The sequence below is a fragment of the Hippichthys cyanospilos genome, chromosome 11, assembly GCF_059441005.1.
Source record: "Hippichthys cyanospilos isolate Australia breed blue-spotted pipefish chromosome 11, RoL_Hcya_1.0, whole genome shotgun sequence".
Taxonomy (NCBI): domain Eukaryota; kingdom Metazoa; phylum Chordata; class Actinopteri; order Syngnathiformes; family Syngnathidae; genus Hippichthys; species Hippichthys cyanospilos.
The window spans coordinates 2,261,326-2,280,882 of NC_142379.1; the positions used below are offsets into that span (position 1 = coordinate 2,261,326).

The 19,557-nt window shown below is 42.2% G+C and overlaps 1 protein-coding gene across 6 annotated transcripts in view; it reads left to right on the forward strand.

Annotated features, from left to right (window-relative positions):
• Positions 1-19,557, forward strand: part of fndc3a (fibronectin type III domain containing 3A) — a 48,342-nt gene that overhangs the window by 28,630 nt on the left and 155 nt on the right. For 4 of the 6 annotated variants that reach the window (XM_088427293.1, XM_088427294.1, XM_088427298.1 and 1 more), the window contains 22 exons: positions 222-468; positions 1,352-1,627; positions 2,845-2,903; positions 4,530-4,672; positions 4,982-5,041; positions 5,112-5,250; positions 6,103-6,156; positions 6,248-6,372; positions 6,771-6,945; positions 7,235-7,321; positions 8,732-8,870; positions 8,948-9,016; positions 9,100-9,218; positions 10,675-10,780; positions 11,959-12,134; positions 12,281-12,394; positions 12,734-12,883; positions 13,058-13,419; positions 13,611-13,823; positions 14,454-14,620; positions 14,699-14,823; positions 15,483-18,514. In XM_088427293.1, coding sequence (XP_088283419.1) covers positions 222-468; positions 1,352-1,627; positions 2,845-2,903; positions 4,530-4,672; positions 4,982-5,041; positions 5,112-5,250; positions 6,103-6,156; positions 6,248-6,372; positions 6,771-6,945; positions 7,235-7,321; positions 8,732-8,870; positions 8,948-9,016; positions 9,100-9,218; positions 10,675-10,780; positions 11,959-12,134; positions 12,281-12,394; positions 12,734-12,883; positions 13,058-13,419; positions 13,611-13,823; positions 14,454-14,620; positions 14,699-14,823; positions 15,483-15,818 — 3,441 coding nt within the window. In that variant the 3' untranslated portion in view covers positions 15,819-18,514. Of the gene's footprint in view, positions 1-221; positions 469-1,351; positions 1,628-2,844; positions 2,904-4,529; positions 4,673-4,981; positions 5,042-5,111; positions 5,251-6,102; positions 6,157-6,247; positions 6,373-6,770; positions 6,946-7,234; positions 7,322-8,731; positions 8,871-8,947; positions 9,017-9,099; positions 9,219-10,674; positions 10,781-11,958; positions 12,135-12,280; positions 12,395-12,733; positions 12,884-13,057; positions 13,420-13,610; positions 13,824-14,453; positions 14,621-14,698; positions 14,824-15,482; positions 18,515-19,557 lie in introns of those variants that run through there. The other 2 variants (XM_088427295.1, XM_088427296.1) reach the window with 2 other exon arrangements.

The following is a 19,557-nucleotide window of genomic DNA, read 5'->3' on the forward strand; positions in this document are numbered from 1 at the left end:
ATGTAGTGACAGCCCTAGCCATTAAGTGCTTTTCCACTTTGTCCTCACATTATTTCAATATGTGCAATACTCCAAAAATATTCCACATTGACACCCGAGAATTCAGAAATATGATGTTTTTTTTTGTCTGAAAACAAATCACCCTAATAATGGCATCTTTAGTTGTAAGTCACTCAAACCATTAAGTATTTATTTCTTAACATGGTGTGGTCTCCTTTCAGATCATTGAGGAGAACGGAGTGCGGCGGGTCCTGGTGTTGCCACAGCAACCAGAGTTCCACCCGGGCGGCCACTCGCCTCTCCACCATGCTCCGCCGCCCCCCCACGCCCACCTGCCTGCCTTTATCCCGCATCCGGCCATGATGCCCCCGCCCCCTCAGCTGTACACGGGCATGGTGGGCGGAGTGGGCGACATGAGCTCGCAGTACATCTCCCAGTATCACCCGGCTCACATCTACTCAGAGCAGGGTGAGACTGTTTTGGATTTGGATTTCACCTGGGTGTGGGTCTGCATCTCTGCCACTGAGGCACATATCGCATTGCACATGCACAATTTGATACAATTCACTCGATTCATGATACCGTTCAGTGTACATATGATATGGTTTTCAAACATGATCTGATTCAGTCCACTGAAGTAGGATTTATTCCAATGCGATAACGATAGGGTTCCATTTACGTTATACAACTTGATTCACTTCAGTCATATGATTCCATCCCGCTAAGATAATTAACTACAGTTACGATTCTTCGTTTGTAATATAAAGCAATTCGATTCCCTCAAGTGTTAAATTACAGATCTATGCAGTTCTATATGATCGAATCCCAATTGCCATTTTTCGATTCATTTTCAGCCTCTAACATACTGTTCATTCTCATTGCAATTGTTAATTCCATTTATAACGCCTTAAATTAACCCATTTCTAAAGTATTGCTATAACATTCCCTGAGTTCACTTCACTTAGATTGTGATGCATTTATTTCACTCCAGCTACAATCACTACAATTATACAACTGTCTCCACTTGTCATGTGAAACGCTAAAACTCACTTGCTTGCAATGGACTCCAGTTACAATACAATGAACTGTGACGATTACAGCGTTTGACTCGCATCAATTATGATGCAATATGATTCACTCCCATTACGATGCGATTTGACTCACTCTTGACAATATGATAGTTCACTCCGTTGTCAATGTAAAATTTGATTGACTCCCATTACAATATCATTTAAATCCCAATACGAATATGAATCCCTCGATAACACATGTAGATTATGATGTCCTTCAGCGATCCAAACACGTTATCAGCAAGTTTTTAAATGTTGATTACTTTTTGTTTATTTATCAGTCTCTGCAGATTCCCACACCCAACACGGGCGCCCGGCATTTGTCCACAGAGATGACAGAACGAGCAAAACGTATGAGCGCCTCCAGAAGAAATTGAAGGACCGACAGGCAGGCAGCGGTGGAGGAGGTCAGGTGAAGGACAGCCCCCCCCTTTCGCCTCAGAAGACCTGTGGCAGCCCCACGACGCCAAACCTCCACAACGGCGTGGGAGGCAAAGCGCCAGAGGCTGAGCTGCAGGACAAGCAGGCAGGCCGGGGCAAAAACGAAGAAGCTGAAGGTCAGTGGGTAAAAGACACGTACGGACTCTCAAACACAACTGTAAAAATGTATCTCTTATTGTTCATTATGTGTGATAACTATTTTCGGGGGGGGGGGGGGGGGGGGGGCATAGGGAAACATGAGAAACAATGCGAAGGGCAACTTTCCACGCTCTGATCTCACCACAGTTGTCTCTTTAAAAAAATAAAAAAAATAAATAAATAAAGCTCCGGAAAAGCATAAACAAATTGGACAGGTCCGAAGCTGACCACCCATGGAAAAGTAACAAGAATATTTGAACAAATGAGGAGGAAGAAGAGCACATCTGGCAGTTTTATCCATCTATTAGACTCAGTCCTTTCCATCACTAGTGAAAGAGGAGTTAATTTGGAACGTTTATGTTTGATTGGGATGTTTGCGGATGTTTGGGAGTTTGTTGTGTTTAGGCGCTTGAAACAGAGCCTCATTAGCACTGGAAGCAGCAGAGCGGCCAACGTTTTTCTTGATTGCATGCTCATTAATCATTAAGATTACATTGTAACTTTGCTTGCTAGTGCACAGCCAGAAAATTACTGGCAGTTGTGTAAGGTTAAAGTAAAAACACAATGGGAAATTGACTTTAATTGCATGTACACAAACAATGGGGTCTGTGGAGTGCCTGCCCATCCATCAAGTGTGAAATTACACAAATCGTTTGCGACCTGCCAATTTCCGATAATGTGACCGTAAGCAAGATTGTGACATAAGAGTGCGGTTTTATGTATTATCCGAGTCTGAAAGCTATTTTATTTTGAAAAATGTTTTATTTTGAAATTGGGCCGGAACCTCTTGGATTTGCTCAGGTCACCTGAGCGGCAAGGGTTCACCCACAAATAAGGGTAAATTAGTAAGAAACAGACGTCTTTGGGGAGGGGGAAAAGCTCAGTCCGGGGACTGGTGACGAGCCTACAACTTTTAAGAAAAAGAAAACTGCAAACGGGCAATACCAGGCGTGCTACGTGAAATAAAAACTTCTCCCGATAAGGACCTCAAACGCTATTTCGTCCAAAAAGCACCCACAAAGTGACAAGGAATGGATTCTCTATCGTTGTGTTACCGAACCACAAAAACATGGAAGTACGTATAGCTTTCCGGGAAATACTGTAGTTGTGGATAAAGTTTGTACAGAGAAATAATGTAAAAATGTAATCTTACGGTTTTGTTTAATTGCTCCATTTATTATTTTTGTGTCCTCAGAGCTGGATGCAGCAGCACAGGCCTTGAAAGCACTGCTGAGCGCCATCAGTAAACCTGTGGTTCGTATGCCCTCCTTATTATCTTATGTTTTTCTTTGCGCCCAATTTGCTTGGATTTGCATGTTTTTATGTGACCATCAGCAGTACGCCCGCGAGAGATCGCTAATGATGCAAATGCGTGGCGTCATTAAACGTCCTATTAACGCCGGTGATGAATTCCCGCTGACGCCCGGCTAATGGAGTCCAACCTGCTGACGAGCACACTCGTGGGAATTTTCGGCTCCCTTGTGTGTCAAGATGGGGTTTCCTTATAAGATTAATGCGTGGAAATGACATGGTCGTCATGTATTGACAATTTATGTATCTAGGTGTCAAATTGGCTTACTGCAAACGTAAAAAAGCAGAGTAGTTGATTTTCTTACTTTTTTTGGGGGGGGCAGCATCTCTGGGTCCTGAAGCAAAATATAAATCAATAAAAAAAAAGAAAATGGTTGTTTTAGCTAGTGCTGAATGGGGGATTAGCACTGAAATAGAATTTCTTTGACCTCATAAAATGTGCAGCACAATCCTCTGAGCTCCATGTATACGCAGCAGAAAGGGGGTCCATTTCAAAGGGGCTGGATAAACCGTGAAGTCTCAGGCCGGATACAAAGAGCCTCAATGGGAAAAGCGGATTTTTTTTTCTCTCCCTCCTCTTTGCCACCTCACAGGTTTGGTTAAAGGACCGTGATGCGAAACAGTGGGGTGTAATGGAGTCAGGTGGGCCCCCTGGGTGGTAAGGTACTCGACCTGATATACTTCCTCCGCGTGTCAATGGGCCCTGAATGTAGACGGCAGGCTATTTTTAAGTCCCTTCAGAAGAGAGTCAAAATAATTGTGACTGTCACAGTGCCTCTCTATTCAAATTCTGATTGGATAGGTGGCCTCAGGACATTATTATATATAGGCCCTGTTATTTCCAGGGCATTGTATTATTTACGCTTGTATAATCCAGGGTTTACCAATTTGTGATTGAGCAATGACACACATTATACATTAGATACAGTAAGTCTGGCTTCACACCAAAAAAACAAAACCAAAAAAAAAATTATGACTTACTCAGTTTGAAAAAGCCAGATGTTTCTGTTGTAGGAATAGCAATAAAATCCTTGTAATAAATGGCCTCTCTGAACTCTTTATAATTGACTGCGCTAATAGTCTGAACCATAAATATATCTCAAACGAAGATCTCAAAATGCTTCAACTTTTCACAATTACCCTGAAAGAAAAAAGTGCCACCGATTGAATTTGTTTTTAAAATGCACCATAAGTTCACGCACTAACAACCCAGGCTAAACTTCTGCTTCCTTTTCATACAAAGTCTGTCATCTGAGATCACCTTGTATAAACTACGGCGACACCCATTCGCTTTTTACACATGATATGGCAGTGGTAGCATTTTGTTAGATATGAGGCTGTTTCAGAACCAAATGAAAAAGGGTTTGTGTCATGAAAATTAAACTTTTTGCGCTAATAATCTGCCCGGACGATAATCTTTCCATCCCTAACATATATTCAGAGGATTATTGTAGTAATGTACTGTTTAAAGCCCACTGAGCTGTACACGCTTCAAATAGATGCTGTTTACACACCTGCCTGCCTGCTTGATAACAGTGTCACTGATAGCGCCTGGTGTACATGTGGCAGGTGTCAAACATCCAGGCCCGGGCCGTCGAGGCAAGCTGGAGCGCACCCAAAATGGAGGACGACAGCATCCCCACGGGGACCCTCAGCTATGTGGTGTCAGTCTCATTTAGCGGCAAGGATGGAAAGTACAAGAGCATGTACTGGTGAGTAACCTTCAGCTCCGTGATTATGCATTAGCTTTTCGAACTGGAACTTTGTCTCGAACATTATCTTTCACACATTTTTTTTCCCATTTGTCAGTTCACAAAATTGACAACTACAGCAACAAGTTTTATAATTAAATGCAGGGGCGGATTTTTTTGGTGTGTGTGTGGGGGGGTGTACGTAGTCTTTAGTCTTGTCTACTCAGTCCCTATTCTGTCTACTCAGGATAGCAAAAAGAGAATTAAGTCCAGAAGATGAAAGGTTCCCTACTTATATGATATCACTGATTTATTTTCCTTTCATTGCAGTGGCGAGGAGTTAAGTGCAACTTTAGAGAACCTTCGACCAGCAACAGACTATCACGTCAGGTCAGACATTGCACAGCTTTACTGATTGCTGAGCATTTTGGGTAACTTTTGTTTGTGTCTCCCCCCTCAGGGTCCAGGCCATGTGTAACTGTTTACAGGGAAGCCCATCAGAAGCTGTGAGCTTCACCACGCTAAGCTGTGAGCCAGATCCCCCCAGTGCTCCCAAGAAGGCCAGCGGGACCAAGAACTCACTCGTACTTCAATGGAAGGTCACTATGTTAATTACTTTCAAGGGTGCTGGGACGTAGTGCGGACTTTAAAGACCTCATTGGACTCAGAAAATGAATTATTACCTGTTTGCTGCCACCTGAATTCTGCTGCCGCATAATTAGGTATTATATACTAAAATAGTCACTTTCAGTAGCTAAAGTACTGCAGGTACACAAATGATCAAATACTTTAGGTACTCAAGTACTAATCAACTATTTTCGGTAATAAGCACTAAAGCAGTCAATTACTTTGTTTTCAAGTAATTTAAATATTGGCTTGGTGCTCAGTCAACACAAACATATAATCAAGAAATCATTAAAAAAAAAAAATCTAAAGTTCTTTGTTTACAAGAAGACAATGGCGGTGTGCTGCAGACGGAAGTTAACAGCATGGAGAAACAACAGCACTCGCTCCTGGTTGTTGCCGGAGTTCCTGTTCCGTGTTGCTTCTTTGTAATTAGCGTTCTCATTTAACCAGCGGGAAGCGACTGCGCTTGTAAAGATGGACTCCCAGGTGTGTGTGTTAAAAAGAGTGTGTGTGTGTAAGAGTTGCTGTATGAATGAAAGAGGTATGTGTCAATGAGTGTATGCACTTGTGTGTGTATAAGGAGCAAACGTGTGCATGCTGGGATGTACCTTTTATGAGCTTTGCATAAACAAGCACGCCTTCTCAGCAAACCTTCCTCTGATTAATTAAAGCAGGCAACTTAAAAAAAATGCACACAGAAAAAAAAATGCTCACAGCTGGATGCGTCTTGTCTGCTTGCTTGTTACATCGACAAGGTTGCAAGAGCCACAAGGGAACATGTTGTCACAAGCATTGTCACATCCTCATGTTTCGTTCATATTCAGGCTCCATGTGACAACGGTTCCAAGGTCCACAACTACATTCTTCAATGGGATGAGGTAATGATGTTTTCCACTGACTTTTTCAATGCGACACACATGCACACGAGTCAGGATTTTATGAGCGGTATGTAAACGCTTTGCTGTCTAGGGGAAAGGCAATGGCGTGTTTGAGCAGTGCTACTATGGACCTCAGAAGCAGTACAGGTTGACCAAGCTTTCGCCAGCCTCCAGATATGCCTTCCGCCTCGCAGCCAAAAATGACATGGGTGTCAGGTAGGGGATCTTCTTACGCGGCTTCCATTTGATTCTGTGTTTGCTAATTTTCACTCTGCTTCCGTGTTACCGTCTGTCTTGCTCACTCTCTCCCTCTCGCTCACAGGGAGTCTGCTCCTCCCTCTCGTGCGCGCTGCAAATAGTTGATGAATATTCATTATGAAGGCGGGTTTGTTGTTCCGCTGTGACATGTTCAGTAATTTCCTTGTTCAGATTTTACAAAGTACAAATTTGTCAATTACCGTACCACATTTAAAGCCGCAGGGTTCAAAATGTGCGGAAAAAAGTAGCGCCTTCTATATCTGTACGTAAACACTTGACACCACTGCGAGTTCCATCCTTGATTCATGTTGATTCGTCTCGTCTCCCGGTCATCACCACATATCTTTGTTTTGCAGTGAGTTCAGTGAATCTGTGGAGATGTTCACTTCATGCAGTGCGCCATCGCCGCCCTTCCCTCCGGAGCTGGAGATGGCCGGCATCACCTGGCTGTGTCTCAAGTGGCATCGGCCCAGCAGCTCGCCCAAGGAGGATGACGTCTGCTACATCCTGGAGATGGAGGAGGAAGGCTCGGTACGACATGTTCTTTGACAATTCAGCCAGATTTTTGCTATTTCAATCAGGTTTTTAGAAAATATACAAATAAATAGGATTATTATGCTATATGTAATCTGTTGAAGGTCAAATTTTGTCATAAAATCACATGACATTTACAGGTTGGAAGAGCTTCCTGGAAACACACACACACACTGACAGCTCTGTCCCTCCTGCACAGCCCTTATTTGTCCAACCATTCTTCTAGTCTTGAAAGAATTGTCTCACTGTTTTGTCTCCTCTGACTGTGTCCTTTCCCATTCCCCAGGGTTACGGTTTCCAGCCAAGCTATGACGGCGATGAGCTTTCCTGCATGGTCAGAAACCTCCACAGGAGCACCAAGTACAAGTTCCGGGTGAGGAAACTACTCCGTCGTCACTATTGCGTGTGTGTTTGTGTGTGTTTGCGTGAGCAGATCAGATGTTTGTGAGAAAGCGATTTCTAAGAGTGCATATAGTACTGTACGGTGTGGGTGAGTTGTGTGAGCACGAGTTGGAGAAAGTGTTGGCGTGTGTATAATAATGCTGAAACACAGTGCCCATGTGTGTGTCCGTGATTGGGAGTGTGTTCATGAGAGTGTTTCTTATGCTGGAAGTCGCTGAGGCCCTCCGCATCTTTGTGAATCCTGACACTTTTGCCACCAAACATCACTAAATGGAGCAGCCTGCTGCTCTTCACAAGCTTGTCAACTACAGGATTTTTTATTACCGTCCCGGGAAGGCGCATGCATTGTTGTGCTCCTCGTTAGCACAAGCACCTCATTTATTTTCATTTCAGCTTGTTTGAATTACAAGTCTACTACATGTTGTTATGATACGACAGCCTTTCCGGCGCTCTCCTGCCAACGCAGTGCGGTTATTACAAACAACATAATTCCTAACGTGAAGAAAACCTACACCATGAAGGCTCCTTCCTTCGGTTTGGCTTGTGGTTTTGCAGATTGCGGATGCCGACCGGGATGAGCCGGACTCAGCGGGCTCTCGCGTGGATTAGCACATCGGTGCGCACGTGTCTCGCTGAATTGCACAAATGCCTCTTGAGGCTCACGGCGCCTTTCTGTGTTGCCCAACAGTCAGCCTCTCTCTCACTATGTTGTCGGGTCTCGCTGACATGAACCTGTGAGGCTTGTAAGGAAAAGCAACATCTGTGTTGTTGAGGACAAAAGGGGGTGGCGGCAGTTAGACACACACCGCATTGTCTGACTCATGCACACACATTGACCCTCTTTCTTATGCCGAAAAATTACGACACAAATGACGATGAGCCTCTGCATAAAACTCAACAAAATAAGGACTTACAAAGGAGGCACTATAACACAATTTAGCAATACTGTATGTCGCTTCATGTTCCAATTAATTTGCTCTCGATTCAAAAAGAATAATGTACTCTTCCTGGTGATGCATTAAGTTAGATTTGCTGATACGTATCCCGATTTCAGCACCGCACACAGGCTCAAACATTGGCACACTCTTATATACTATCAACACATGCTGACTCTCACAAGGCGTTCCCCCATTAACACACTCACACGCACACACACACACACACACTATGATTTGATTCACTGCCACACTGATTTTCATGCAAACATACGCACACGTGCTCTCTGCTACATGTTGACTCGATCGCTGCTGAATCTCACTCTACCCTTTGGACTTTGCGTAACGAGCCCCACTTTCTGCGTCATCATGGGAACTTGGTTATAATGCACAAGGTTTCTGTCTGTGTCTTGATGCTTCATTTCCCACCTTGCTGTACTGTCCAGGTGGCGGCGTACAACTCTGAGGGCAAGAGCAACCCCAGCCCAGTAGTGGAATTCATCACCAAACCAGACAGACCCAGCTACCCTGCCAGGCCAGTCATCAAGGGCAAAGTTCAGCCCAATAGCTTCAAGTTGGCCTGGGGTACGCTTCGCTTGGCAAAATATACTGTAGAACCAATTGGGTGATCTTGATCTTCATTCTCGTTGTTTTTCTTTTAGATCCCCCAAAAGAAGATGGCGGTGCCAACGTCACAAAGTATGTTGTGGAGCTGTCCGAGGGTTTGAGTGGTGAGTAAAAAGTCTGGGGGCGTGGAAATCTTGAGTTTATTTCTACTTGAAGTTGTATGCACCTTCTTATGACGGATGCTCAGGCTTGTCGTGGGAGCTGGTGTATTCGGGCTCGGCCATGGAGCATGTGTGTGACGGCCTCAAACCTGGTTGCTCCTACCAGGCGAGAGTGTACTGCATGAGCGAGGGGGGGCAGAGCCCGGTGAGTCATTCATAAACGCACACATTTTCACTCGGCCGTGTTTGTGTGGCTGCTTATTTGAATCAGTGTGAGGAAAAGCGTTTGATCGTGTGCAAGTCAGGGGACCTAATATTAGATTTTGAACTTCCACTCGAAAGTGGATTTAGAGCACCGTTATTTTAGTCCATGCTGAGCTGGCTGGCAGCCTTTTGTCAATAGTAGTAAATATATATATACTCAGAATATTCACAAAGCAGTTCATCTGTGTGTAATCTTGCCCAAAGATGTAAGGCTGTAACAGCCTCAAAGGGATTGGTCTTGCATCATCATACTTTTATCAGTATTGAAGTGTCACAAATATGACTGCACAAAACATACCCCAACATCCGTCCAGCAAAACAAATCTGTCTAGCAAAAGTTGTCGTGGAGTCCTTGGCGGAAATGATTTATGTCTGCTCGTCTTTTATCACGGTTCAACTTTTGCCATTCTTGTAATGGAAGGGCCGAATGTTGTTTATATGTATGGAAACGAAAAAGATGATTATGGAACAACAGCATTCTGACGTCAGTCCAAAGAGATGGTCAGACGCTTTTTGGAGAGGAGTTCTCAGGGAAGTCCTTTAAGTCCACTAACAGTTATTGTAGATTTAAACTGTATAGAGGCCAGATCCTGTCCACCACATCATTTTATGTGGCCCAAGCAAGCAAATCATGTTAACTTTTATGACCTTTGCTAAACTCAATTACAAAACTTTAAATTGTCATGTCTAATAAAGTTGAGATTTTTCAAGATGTTTTGGTTACTTTTGTTGCAATCATTTGGATTACGCAACAAACTCGCACATTTTACTTCTGATTTCAAAACTACTAAGCCACCAGTTTGTTGTGTGCAGGAATAATACTGTGAGATGATTAAACATTCACTTGTTTCCTCATAACGGCCAAATGAGAGGTTGTAACTACTGTAGTTCCTCATTCCAAACCAATGGGGGGCAGCATAATTTCATCTTGTCCCACTATTCATTGGTTTACCAACAAATTAAAACACTTTTATTTAATGCAAAAAAGCAAGAACGAATTATCAGCATTAGTGTTCATGATTTATTTCAATGAAAGCAACAAAACGAATGTCCAATAATGCGGTCTTTTTGTGCGTGTGTGTATACAGTCAAGACCAAGTCCGCTAATCGATGAAACCTCCCAGGATGTTTTTCCCTAATTAGTCTCCTCCGCACAGGCTCCTCATTAATTTGCGCGTCGGCCGTTAGCGTGTGTGTTTATTCATGAGTGGCCTTGCAAGGAAATGTGACTCACGGTGGCAAGCGAGTGACATCACAGTTTTGCATGTTTGCTATTTTGTCAGAGAGAAAAAAAATCTGATTATCCATGTGTTCTGAAACTGTGGTTATAATTAGTTTTGTGAATGCTGGTTGGCATTTTGAAGTTTCTTAGCAATTTTTTTTGTTCTTGTTCCAAGCTGTCGGAGACCCTGCAGGTCCAGACTCCGCCGGTGCCCCCAGGGCCCTGCCAACCCCCCCGACTGGTGGGCAAACCCAAAGCCCGGGAAGTGCAACTACGCTGGGGTGAGTCATGAGCTTTGAGTACGGCGCATGGGATATGTTCTGCGCTTTCTCGGTCAACTGAATTAAACCCTGATAATAGTCTGATGAGGGCAACACGGTGATCTTTGTGGCTGGCACATTTTGTTCTTTGGTCTATTGAGTCATTTTATAAAGTTTTCTTTGATTTAATGCAGTTATGGTTAAATAAGTCACACACTTTAAAATTCAAGGCATGACTTTTTTTTTGACTGCTCCCTCTTCTAATTTCATGACTACCTCAACTTCTTGTTCCTGTTGGCGTAATGACTGAAAAAGAAGAAAAAAAAGATTTATCTTTTATTCAAAACTAGTAAAGGTTTTAACCCAGGGGTGTCCACAAACTTTTTCCTTGAAGGGCTGCATACAGAATAATAGACACACGTAAGGGCCATGTCATTTTTTTTCCCACTTTAATATATTAAAGCAATTACACATTGTATTTCTGATGTATTAATTTTGAACAAAAAAATATACTTCAAGGCTTCAAGGGATGTTGAGTTACATTTGGATTTTATTCTAACGGTTCCTACCATCAAACCTTTTTATTTCTTTTTTTTATATATATAGCATTGCAAGCCATTTCAACATGTATTTTCACAATGCTGTGCGCCACAACATTTTGTTATGGCGGGCTGCAAATGGCCCCTGGGCCATAGCTTGGACACCAATGTTTTAACCTTTTCCATGACGCCAAAGGCACGTAACTGACAGCAGCAAGCATGGAGACGAGTCACTTCTTACATCGTCCCATTGATTATCTTAAATCCTTCAAGATTTAAAGGGCTCAGGAAATAAGGGGACTGCATTTTCCATTGATGATAAACAATTAGCAAAATCTTTGCTGTTCATGAAATATTTTCACTGGAGAGTTGGAACGTGAAGTCAGTGTCCGATCATGTTCACGGATTCTGAAAGCTAGACTCTTTGGCTTTGATTACATGCTCACCAAATTGAACTAAGTTACCCCCCCCCCCCCCCCCCCCCCAAAAAAAAAAAAAAAAAAAAAAATCATAGGAATAACAATAATGTTTGAAAGCCCCTGGTTTCAAAAGCATTGCCTGTGCAGTTTTTTTTGTTGTTGTTTTTTTTTAGCTCAGATGGCTACTTTGTCCCTGGAATAGATTTTAACTCAAATTATTGTAAAAATACGCTTTTCCCAGGTGCACCTCAGGTCGACGGCGGCAGCCCCGTGTCTTGCTACAGTGTGGAGATGAGCGGGCCGCAGTCGGAGGAGAGCAGGGAGGTTTATCAGGGTGCCGAGCTGGACTGCTCCGTCGGGGGCTTGATGCCCGGCAGGACCTACGGCTTTCGGCTCAAGGCGGGAAACAAGGCGGGGGTGAGAATTACTTGTGCGATATATTATCACGTACCGGTAGTCTTTATCGAGGGTGCATCTGGAACATATCCTCCGCTATAAACAGGTTCATCAATTCTCCAGGTTAATTGCATTTTGAATGATTTCTATTATTTTTGTTTGTTCAGTTTGGGCCACTCTCCGAGCGCTATGACGTCACCACCGGCCCCGGGGCTCCAGAGCAATGCAAGGCTCCTTCCATCACGTGCAAATCACCTAGCTGTGTTGTAATCAGCTGGGAGGTAAGGTGCATCAAATGTTCAAATTTAGGCCCCTGATTTGTAATGAAGACACAGTTTTCTTCTCCTTTGGAATGATTACTGTATGTTTCAGTATTTCTCAAGATTCCATCGAATTACTTTTTTGCTATTATAGACTTTTCTTCCTACATTTTTTTCTAATTTACATAGGTAATCTGTATATCCAGCCCAATATTACTCCATTAGTATTTAATGTTTTTTTTTCCTAATGTACATATTTAAAAAGACAACTTAGATATTGTGCATTCGTTAATGTTTTATCCTCGTGTCTTTATTCTTTGGTGACATGATTACCAGTTAATATGGTTTTTCCCCTTCCAGGCCCCATCTTGCAATGGGGCTCCGGTGACGGAGTTTCGTCTGGAGTGGGGGGCAGCTGAAGGCAGCATGCAGGTGTGCTACAGTGGGGCGGCCCTCTGCCACGAGATGAAGGGCCTAGTGCCTGCCACCAACTACTTCTGTAGGGTACAGGTACGAGGAGCAAATATATGACAAGAGAATAGCTTTTCCCAACACAGTTCCACCTTGAGAAATGATGCAAGTTGACTTAATTGTGTATATAACCAGACCAAATAAAGCTGTGTAAAGCTTCTCTTAAGTTATGCCGCCCTCTTGTGGACAAAAAGTGTTCTGGCATCTTCCCAGGCTCTGAATGTGGCAGGCGCTGGCCCCTTCAGCGAGGCAGTCTTGTGCCTGACGCCCCCCTCGGTCCCCGCCGCTGTCAGCAACATCTGCGCCATGAAGGAGTCTGAGCTCACTAGGTTTGGCGCTCCAGAGGAGGTGGAGGATGAAGAGCAGGAGGAAGAGGAGGAAGATGAAGACGAGTGCGTGCGTCCACCGCCTCTCTACTCGCCATCCACATGTGTAGGAATCTGCTGGGACCCACCTTGCGACCACGGCTCTCGGATCACGGCCTACTTGATCGACCTGGGCGAACGCCATCCCGTCTTGGTCGGCCCCGTCACCAAGCACGTCATTCAGCACCTCCAACCTGACACCAGCTACAGGTAGGGGTTGCGTTAGCTGATGAGGTTTTTGGAAGAATAGTTGAAGCTGTTTTGTTGTCCAAGCAGATTTTGTTACTTGCTCGTTCATAGATTTACATTTTGTCAAATAAGTATCCAGGAATACTTACTAAAAAACAATTAGCGTATAGTGGAACGTGACTAGACAATGATGACTGCAATTTGTCTTTCAGGATCCGAATCCAGGCCCTGAACAGCTTGGGCGCCGGGCCCTTTAGTCACACCTTTAAGCTGAAGACCAAGCCCCTGCCCCCGCAGCCCCCCCGCCTGGAGTGCGCAGCCTTCAGTCACCACACCCTCAGGCTCAAGTGGGGCGACGCTCCAGCCAAAGCCGCCGCCTCAGATGCCCTCCAGTATAAGCTGCAGATGGAGGACAAGAGTGGCAGGTGCATACGAGTTTCATACGAACTAAATGACTCCTGTGTCTCAGGAAACTTTATTTTTTTGCTATACAATATAAGCTAACTCTGAAGTCAAATCCATTTTTGTCTTGTTACATCTGACCAATGGACTAAATAGGACACAGTATTAATATACTGCGCTCATATTTTGAGTTAACAAGCCGCTTCTTTGAAGTGAGATGTCCCCACTGACCAATGATATTGCCATAATCAAGGGTTCAATATCCACTTATACTGTCTGTCACTGCTTATAGAAGTCTTTTTTAAGCTGGTTTTGACATGGAGTATTATTTGAGTCAACTAGCCGCTTCTTTGAAGTTAGATGCCAGTTGTCTCCCTCTCCAATGCAATCAACTCAATTTCTGCCGATGTTATAGATGTCAAAAGAGCAATTTTTACTGGGCTGGCAGTGAATGAGTTAAATATTCAATTTGTCAGTTTACATATATCAAAGAATATTAATGCGTTACTTGAAACAAACAACTGACAATCATTTCGCAGACGAACGTTTAACTCATTCATTGCCAACGACCCAAAGATCCATTTTTCCTTGACTGGCAGAATGGGTCCATCTTGATGCTGTTTTAATGCTTTTCGCGCGCGGTGTCTTTGCAGATTTATCTCCTTGTATGAAGGAACATGCCACACCCACAAAGTGCAGAGGCTAAATGAGTCTACCTCGTACGCGTTCCGCATCCAGGCCTTGAACGAGGCGGGCTCGGGGCCCTTCTCCGCTGTTTACACCTTCACCACACCGCGTTCCCCCCCGGCCCCCCTCAAAGGTAAGCTACCCTCATCTCTCTTGTAAAAAGTTGTAACTCTCAAGACATCTGATGTTAAGCTTCTGTTATCTGGTGTAGCCCCAAAGTTGGAGCGAGTGGATGACACTTCCTGCGAGGTGAGCTGGGAGGCGCTGTTGCCCATGAAAGGCGACCCCGTCGTCTACACTCTGCAGTTCATGATGGGAAACTCTGACTTTAAGCAGGTGCGCACGCTCCTCCGTAGAGCCTCACATTCATCTCGCGTCGCTCAATTGCCCATTATGCAAAGGCCATGTTCTCCGTGACGCACGGCCAGGCCATTGTCAAAGCAGCGTGCGACGGGATCAAATAAGTGAGCCCGAGTAGGACGTATCATTCTTCATTTGCCTTCTCTGTGGATTCATGTGTTCACTCTTTGTCAGAGACAAAGCGTAAGCAAAACAGAATGAATCTCATCTTCCTTAACCCTTCATATTTTCTTGTGTTCACACCAGTAATGTATAAATTTGTTGCGCGTTGAGTGTTTTCAGACTTCCCGCACCGTAAGGGGTCAGTGAATACCTCACCACCGTAATGTTGAATGTGCTCGAAGCAGTTGTTTTTTGAGTTCATTTCCCCACGAATACCCCAAGTTGCGCAGCATCCGTGTTCCACCAAGTTTGGGATTGTGTGTAATTGCCAAAAGAACGCAGTTAATAATTAATTAATGTATGCATAAATATGATAGTTAAGTGAGCTAAAGTATAAAGTGTGCATTTGAAACACAATGCTATGGATGGGGAACATTGACGGTTTCGGATATTGTACTTATTGATTGTACGCATCGTATTTATTTCATGTATCCTTTATCCCCGCGCTGCGTTTGTCGCCGTTTTCCGAGCAGGCTTACAAAGGTCCCGGCACGTGCTTCACGGTGCAGCACCTTCACCCCAACAGCGACTACCGCTTCAGGGTGTGCGCCATCCGCCAGTGCCAGGACGCGCCCGAGCTGAGCGGGCCCTACAGCCCCACGGTGACGCTCGCCGTCCAGCGGGGGGGCGACGCCTCCCCCTCTTCCTCCTCCTCCTCCTCCAGGTCCACGTCCTCCTCCCCCTCCTCGACGCCGGGCCGGGCCGGCCGCAGCCTGACGGACGAGCAGTGCGCCTTCTTGCTCCTCATGGTGTTCGCCGTCATCGCCATCCTCATCGCGTTCGTCATCCAGTACTTTGTCATCAAATGAGCGCCGCCGCCAGGCTACCACGGTTATTACAGCTTTATTCTTTTCTTTTTTTTTTATCCCTTTTCACACTTTCTCCTTCCGCTCCCCCCAGTGGGAGGGGCCTTCTCATCACACAGAGAGTATGCACATTACATGCCAAAACAATTTGGGGTATTGGGTGAAATAATGGGGTGACTCCAAAATAGTTCATTTGACCTCTAAACTTTGGAATGACAAAATAGTTCAGAGTTCAGTGCTTGAATCTCTGTGTTTGGTCAATGTTTTCTTCCAAAATGAATAACAATCCATTTAGACACACTTGATTGTGGAAGTACCACGATGCGATGTTGTGAACCTGAATTATTCCTAAATAATGGGGGTAAAAGTTATCATAGGCTCAAAAATGTATATCTTACTAGTAGCCCTTAACATTCATCAACTATATTGCTTAACATTCATCAATTATATTACTTAATCGTCACTCGGCATTTAATCATGAAACGGTACCGAATGGAGCAGGAAAAAAAATCTAGTTCAGTAAAGTCGGTTTTTATCCCATCAGACAATGGAAGATTGAAAGCGATAATCCTGAAAATATTTTATTGCTGCAGCCCTTGTTGATTTGCTTTAGCAGACTGAAGGTGGCATAAAAAGCTGTGGAAGTGGACTTTGCATTCATCCCACTACCCAATACTTTAATACTAAATCTAAGTACTAAAGTATTTTGTGTGTGTAACTTTTTTTCTCTTTGGTGATCAAGTATTCAAGTAATTCATTAGATAAGTTAGGGTTAGGGGCATTTTAGTAAGCATTTTTGTTTTAAGGGAAAAGTAGTAATGCACCGAAAAATGCAAAGAAATGTTTTTTTTGCATTAGTATTCATATACTACGTATAGTATATACAATAGTTGATTACCTAAGTGCTTATGTAGCCAACGTAATCAATGTAGTTACTTCAAGTAACAAAGTACTTGGATTTAGTAGTAAATTACCAAAAGTAATCATACTTACTTTAGCACAATACTTACTTTAGCACCTAAAAGTAAACATGTAGTACTTAACTATTTTGATTAAGTACCTAAAGTGATTTATTACTTTTATACCTTAATACGTATAAGTAGCTGTATACTTTGGTACCACGTTCCCCAAAGTAAGCTAATACTTAAGAACTTTTTTCATGTTTGAGCAAAAGAAAATGGCAAAATTTTGAAATTGAAAGATAAATACAACCGAACAGACTCATCCTAAAATTTCCCCAATAGCCCTAAATTCTAGCAGTTTCTGTTTGTGCATAACTTTTCTTCCTTTGTGCGTGCGTGCGTGTGTGTGTGTAGTACCGGCGGGACCTACTTGGTGAGTTTGCACAGTGAGAGCTTGAGGACCACATGAAGGGACTTTTAACATCCCCCCCCCCAGAAAAAAAAAACAAAAAAGAAAAATATCTGTAGGAAGATCGTCTAGCACTTTTGGTTTGTTTTTGTTTGTGTTTGGGAATGTTGAAGGATGCAAAAACACGAGTGGAGAAATCCTATTTTTGTACAGCGATAGTTGCGCAGGATGACAAAAAAAAAAAACATGACAAATGGCTCGGGCTTCAAACTTAAAACGGAAAATATAGGAAGTAAACTAACAGATTAGCTATTTTTTACTTGATGATGATGATCATGGTGATAATGGATGTGTCTTGTTTTTACAATCACGCAGCAGCTGCTTGACTCCAGAAATCTTTTCAGCATAAAAAAAAAAAGTCTGCGTACTTTCCCTTGATGTTGTCGGGTAATTTTTTTTTGTTTTTTTTTTTAACCCCACCTTAGCGAGAGAAAAAAAAAAAACCTTGGCGGGCTGTATTCGAACGGGCATTTTACGCCACAAACACTTTTTAGAAAAGATCGGCGTCGTCGCTGAAACAACAAATGTAATGAAAAAGAGGGAAAAAAAATATGTAAAGTTGGTTTCGGAGGCCTTCATTGGAGAAAAATCTTTTAATTTCTTGTTGACTTTTTTTTTTTTTTAGTTGGGAAACACTACAAGGTGTTCTTTGTTTTGTTACCTTTTTTTGGCGTCAGTAAAAATAAACAACCGTATTCGTTTGCGCGCATTTTTGATTTTTTTTTTTTTTTTTTTGCTTTTGGCTCGTCCAGGGTTACGTTTGACGTCTATAAATATATATATAAATGATATCTATTTTTTATATCGTAATAATATAAGTTGAGGAGAATAATAACGACACCCTTCCGTCACGTTGGAATTATTGTGTGTACTTCCTTATCAAAATCATTTCACTTTTCTCGTTTTCAGTCCGGAAATTGCAACTATAATCCAAAGTGAAAATAATAATTAAAAAAAAAAAAAATCCATGGGTGCATTGCAGAAATAGCTTTCACGCGTCCTCTCGATCTTTTTTGACGCGTGCCATTCAAATGTCACCTGTTCAGTTTGAGGAAATTAAAGCAAACGGAAAAAAATGTAATATGCACAAAAATGGGGGGAAAAAAAAAAACATTTTATGTCATTTTAATCTTTGCTGTTATACCTCATTCACCATACATTCCAAAAACGACCATTTACTTAGCTAACGAGACATATCACTTTGCAGATGTTGATTATGTGGGCGGGGAAACGGAATGGAATCATAGAAATGTATTTAACGTGTATATGTATAGCCATGATATCTACAAAAAAATTCATGCACAATAAAAAGATTTATTATTCTTAAATGTGTCTTTATTTTGGGTTTTTTTTGCCCTGATACAGAATTACTGCTTTTCCTTGATTAATGGCATACTTTTGTCATTTCTCAAGTTGCGCTATCATTCATTTTTTCTTCCAATATAAACATTTAAAAGTTCCTGAATTGTTTTATTTTTAAAAAACACATTTGTTTCTCGCAAAAATACTTTTTTTCCCACTGGAATGTTTTCCTCAATTTGCTTTTTTTTGGTCAAATTCTTAAACATAAGTCTATGGCTATGATTTTTTTTTTTAAGGATTTTTTGTTTTAGTCAACAGAAAATATGATCTCACCAAAACATTTCTTAAAAAAGGAACATTTGGTTCTTAAACATTTTTTCCCCCTCTGGAAAAGACGTTTTATTCGTTTTTTCCTAAATTCATTTTTCTGAAGAAGCTTTTCCCACAGGTATTTAGATTTTTTTTTCTCCATTTCTTGAATATGCAAGATATGGCTTTTTTTTTTTTAATAAACTTTATTGAAAATGATTTACTGTATTTTTTTACCCCCCTCCCCCCCAAAAAATGATAAAACATTTCTCTAAAAAACGACATGCTTCCTAACAAAAATTCTTTCTTGATGTGAGATCTAATTTTCATGTTTTTCTCATATGTGACGACTTTTTCTCCACCCAAAAATGTATTACCTTTTTTTTCCTTTTTTTTTTTTGAAGAGATTTTTCCCACAGTTATTTTTCCATCAAAAAATTGCAATTTTTTTTGTCCATTTTTTGTACATTCAGTATATGGCTTTAATTTTTTTTAAATATTTTTTTATCCTACAAAATATGATCACCAAAATATTCCTAAAAAAAACGACTTGCTTCTTTTACAATTTCAAATGATTTTTTTTTTTTTTTGTGCAACATTTTTTTCAAGTATTTTTCAGCAATTTTTCGTCTGTTTTCCTCCCAAACATTTTTTTTTTTTTTTTTTTTTAAACCTAACGTCATTTTCATCCCTAATTTGAGAGTTTGCCCAACAGGACTTGAGGAGGAGGAGCATTGCGGGCGAATGGCAAAGACTGATC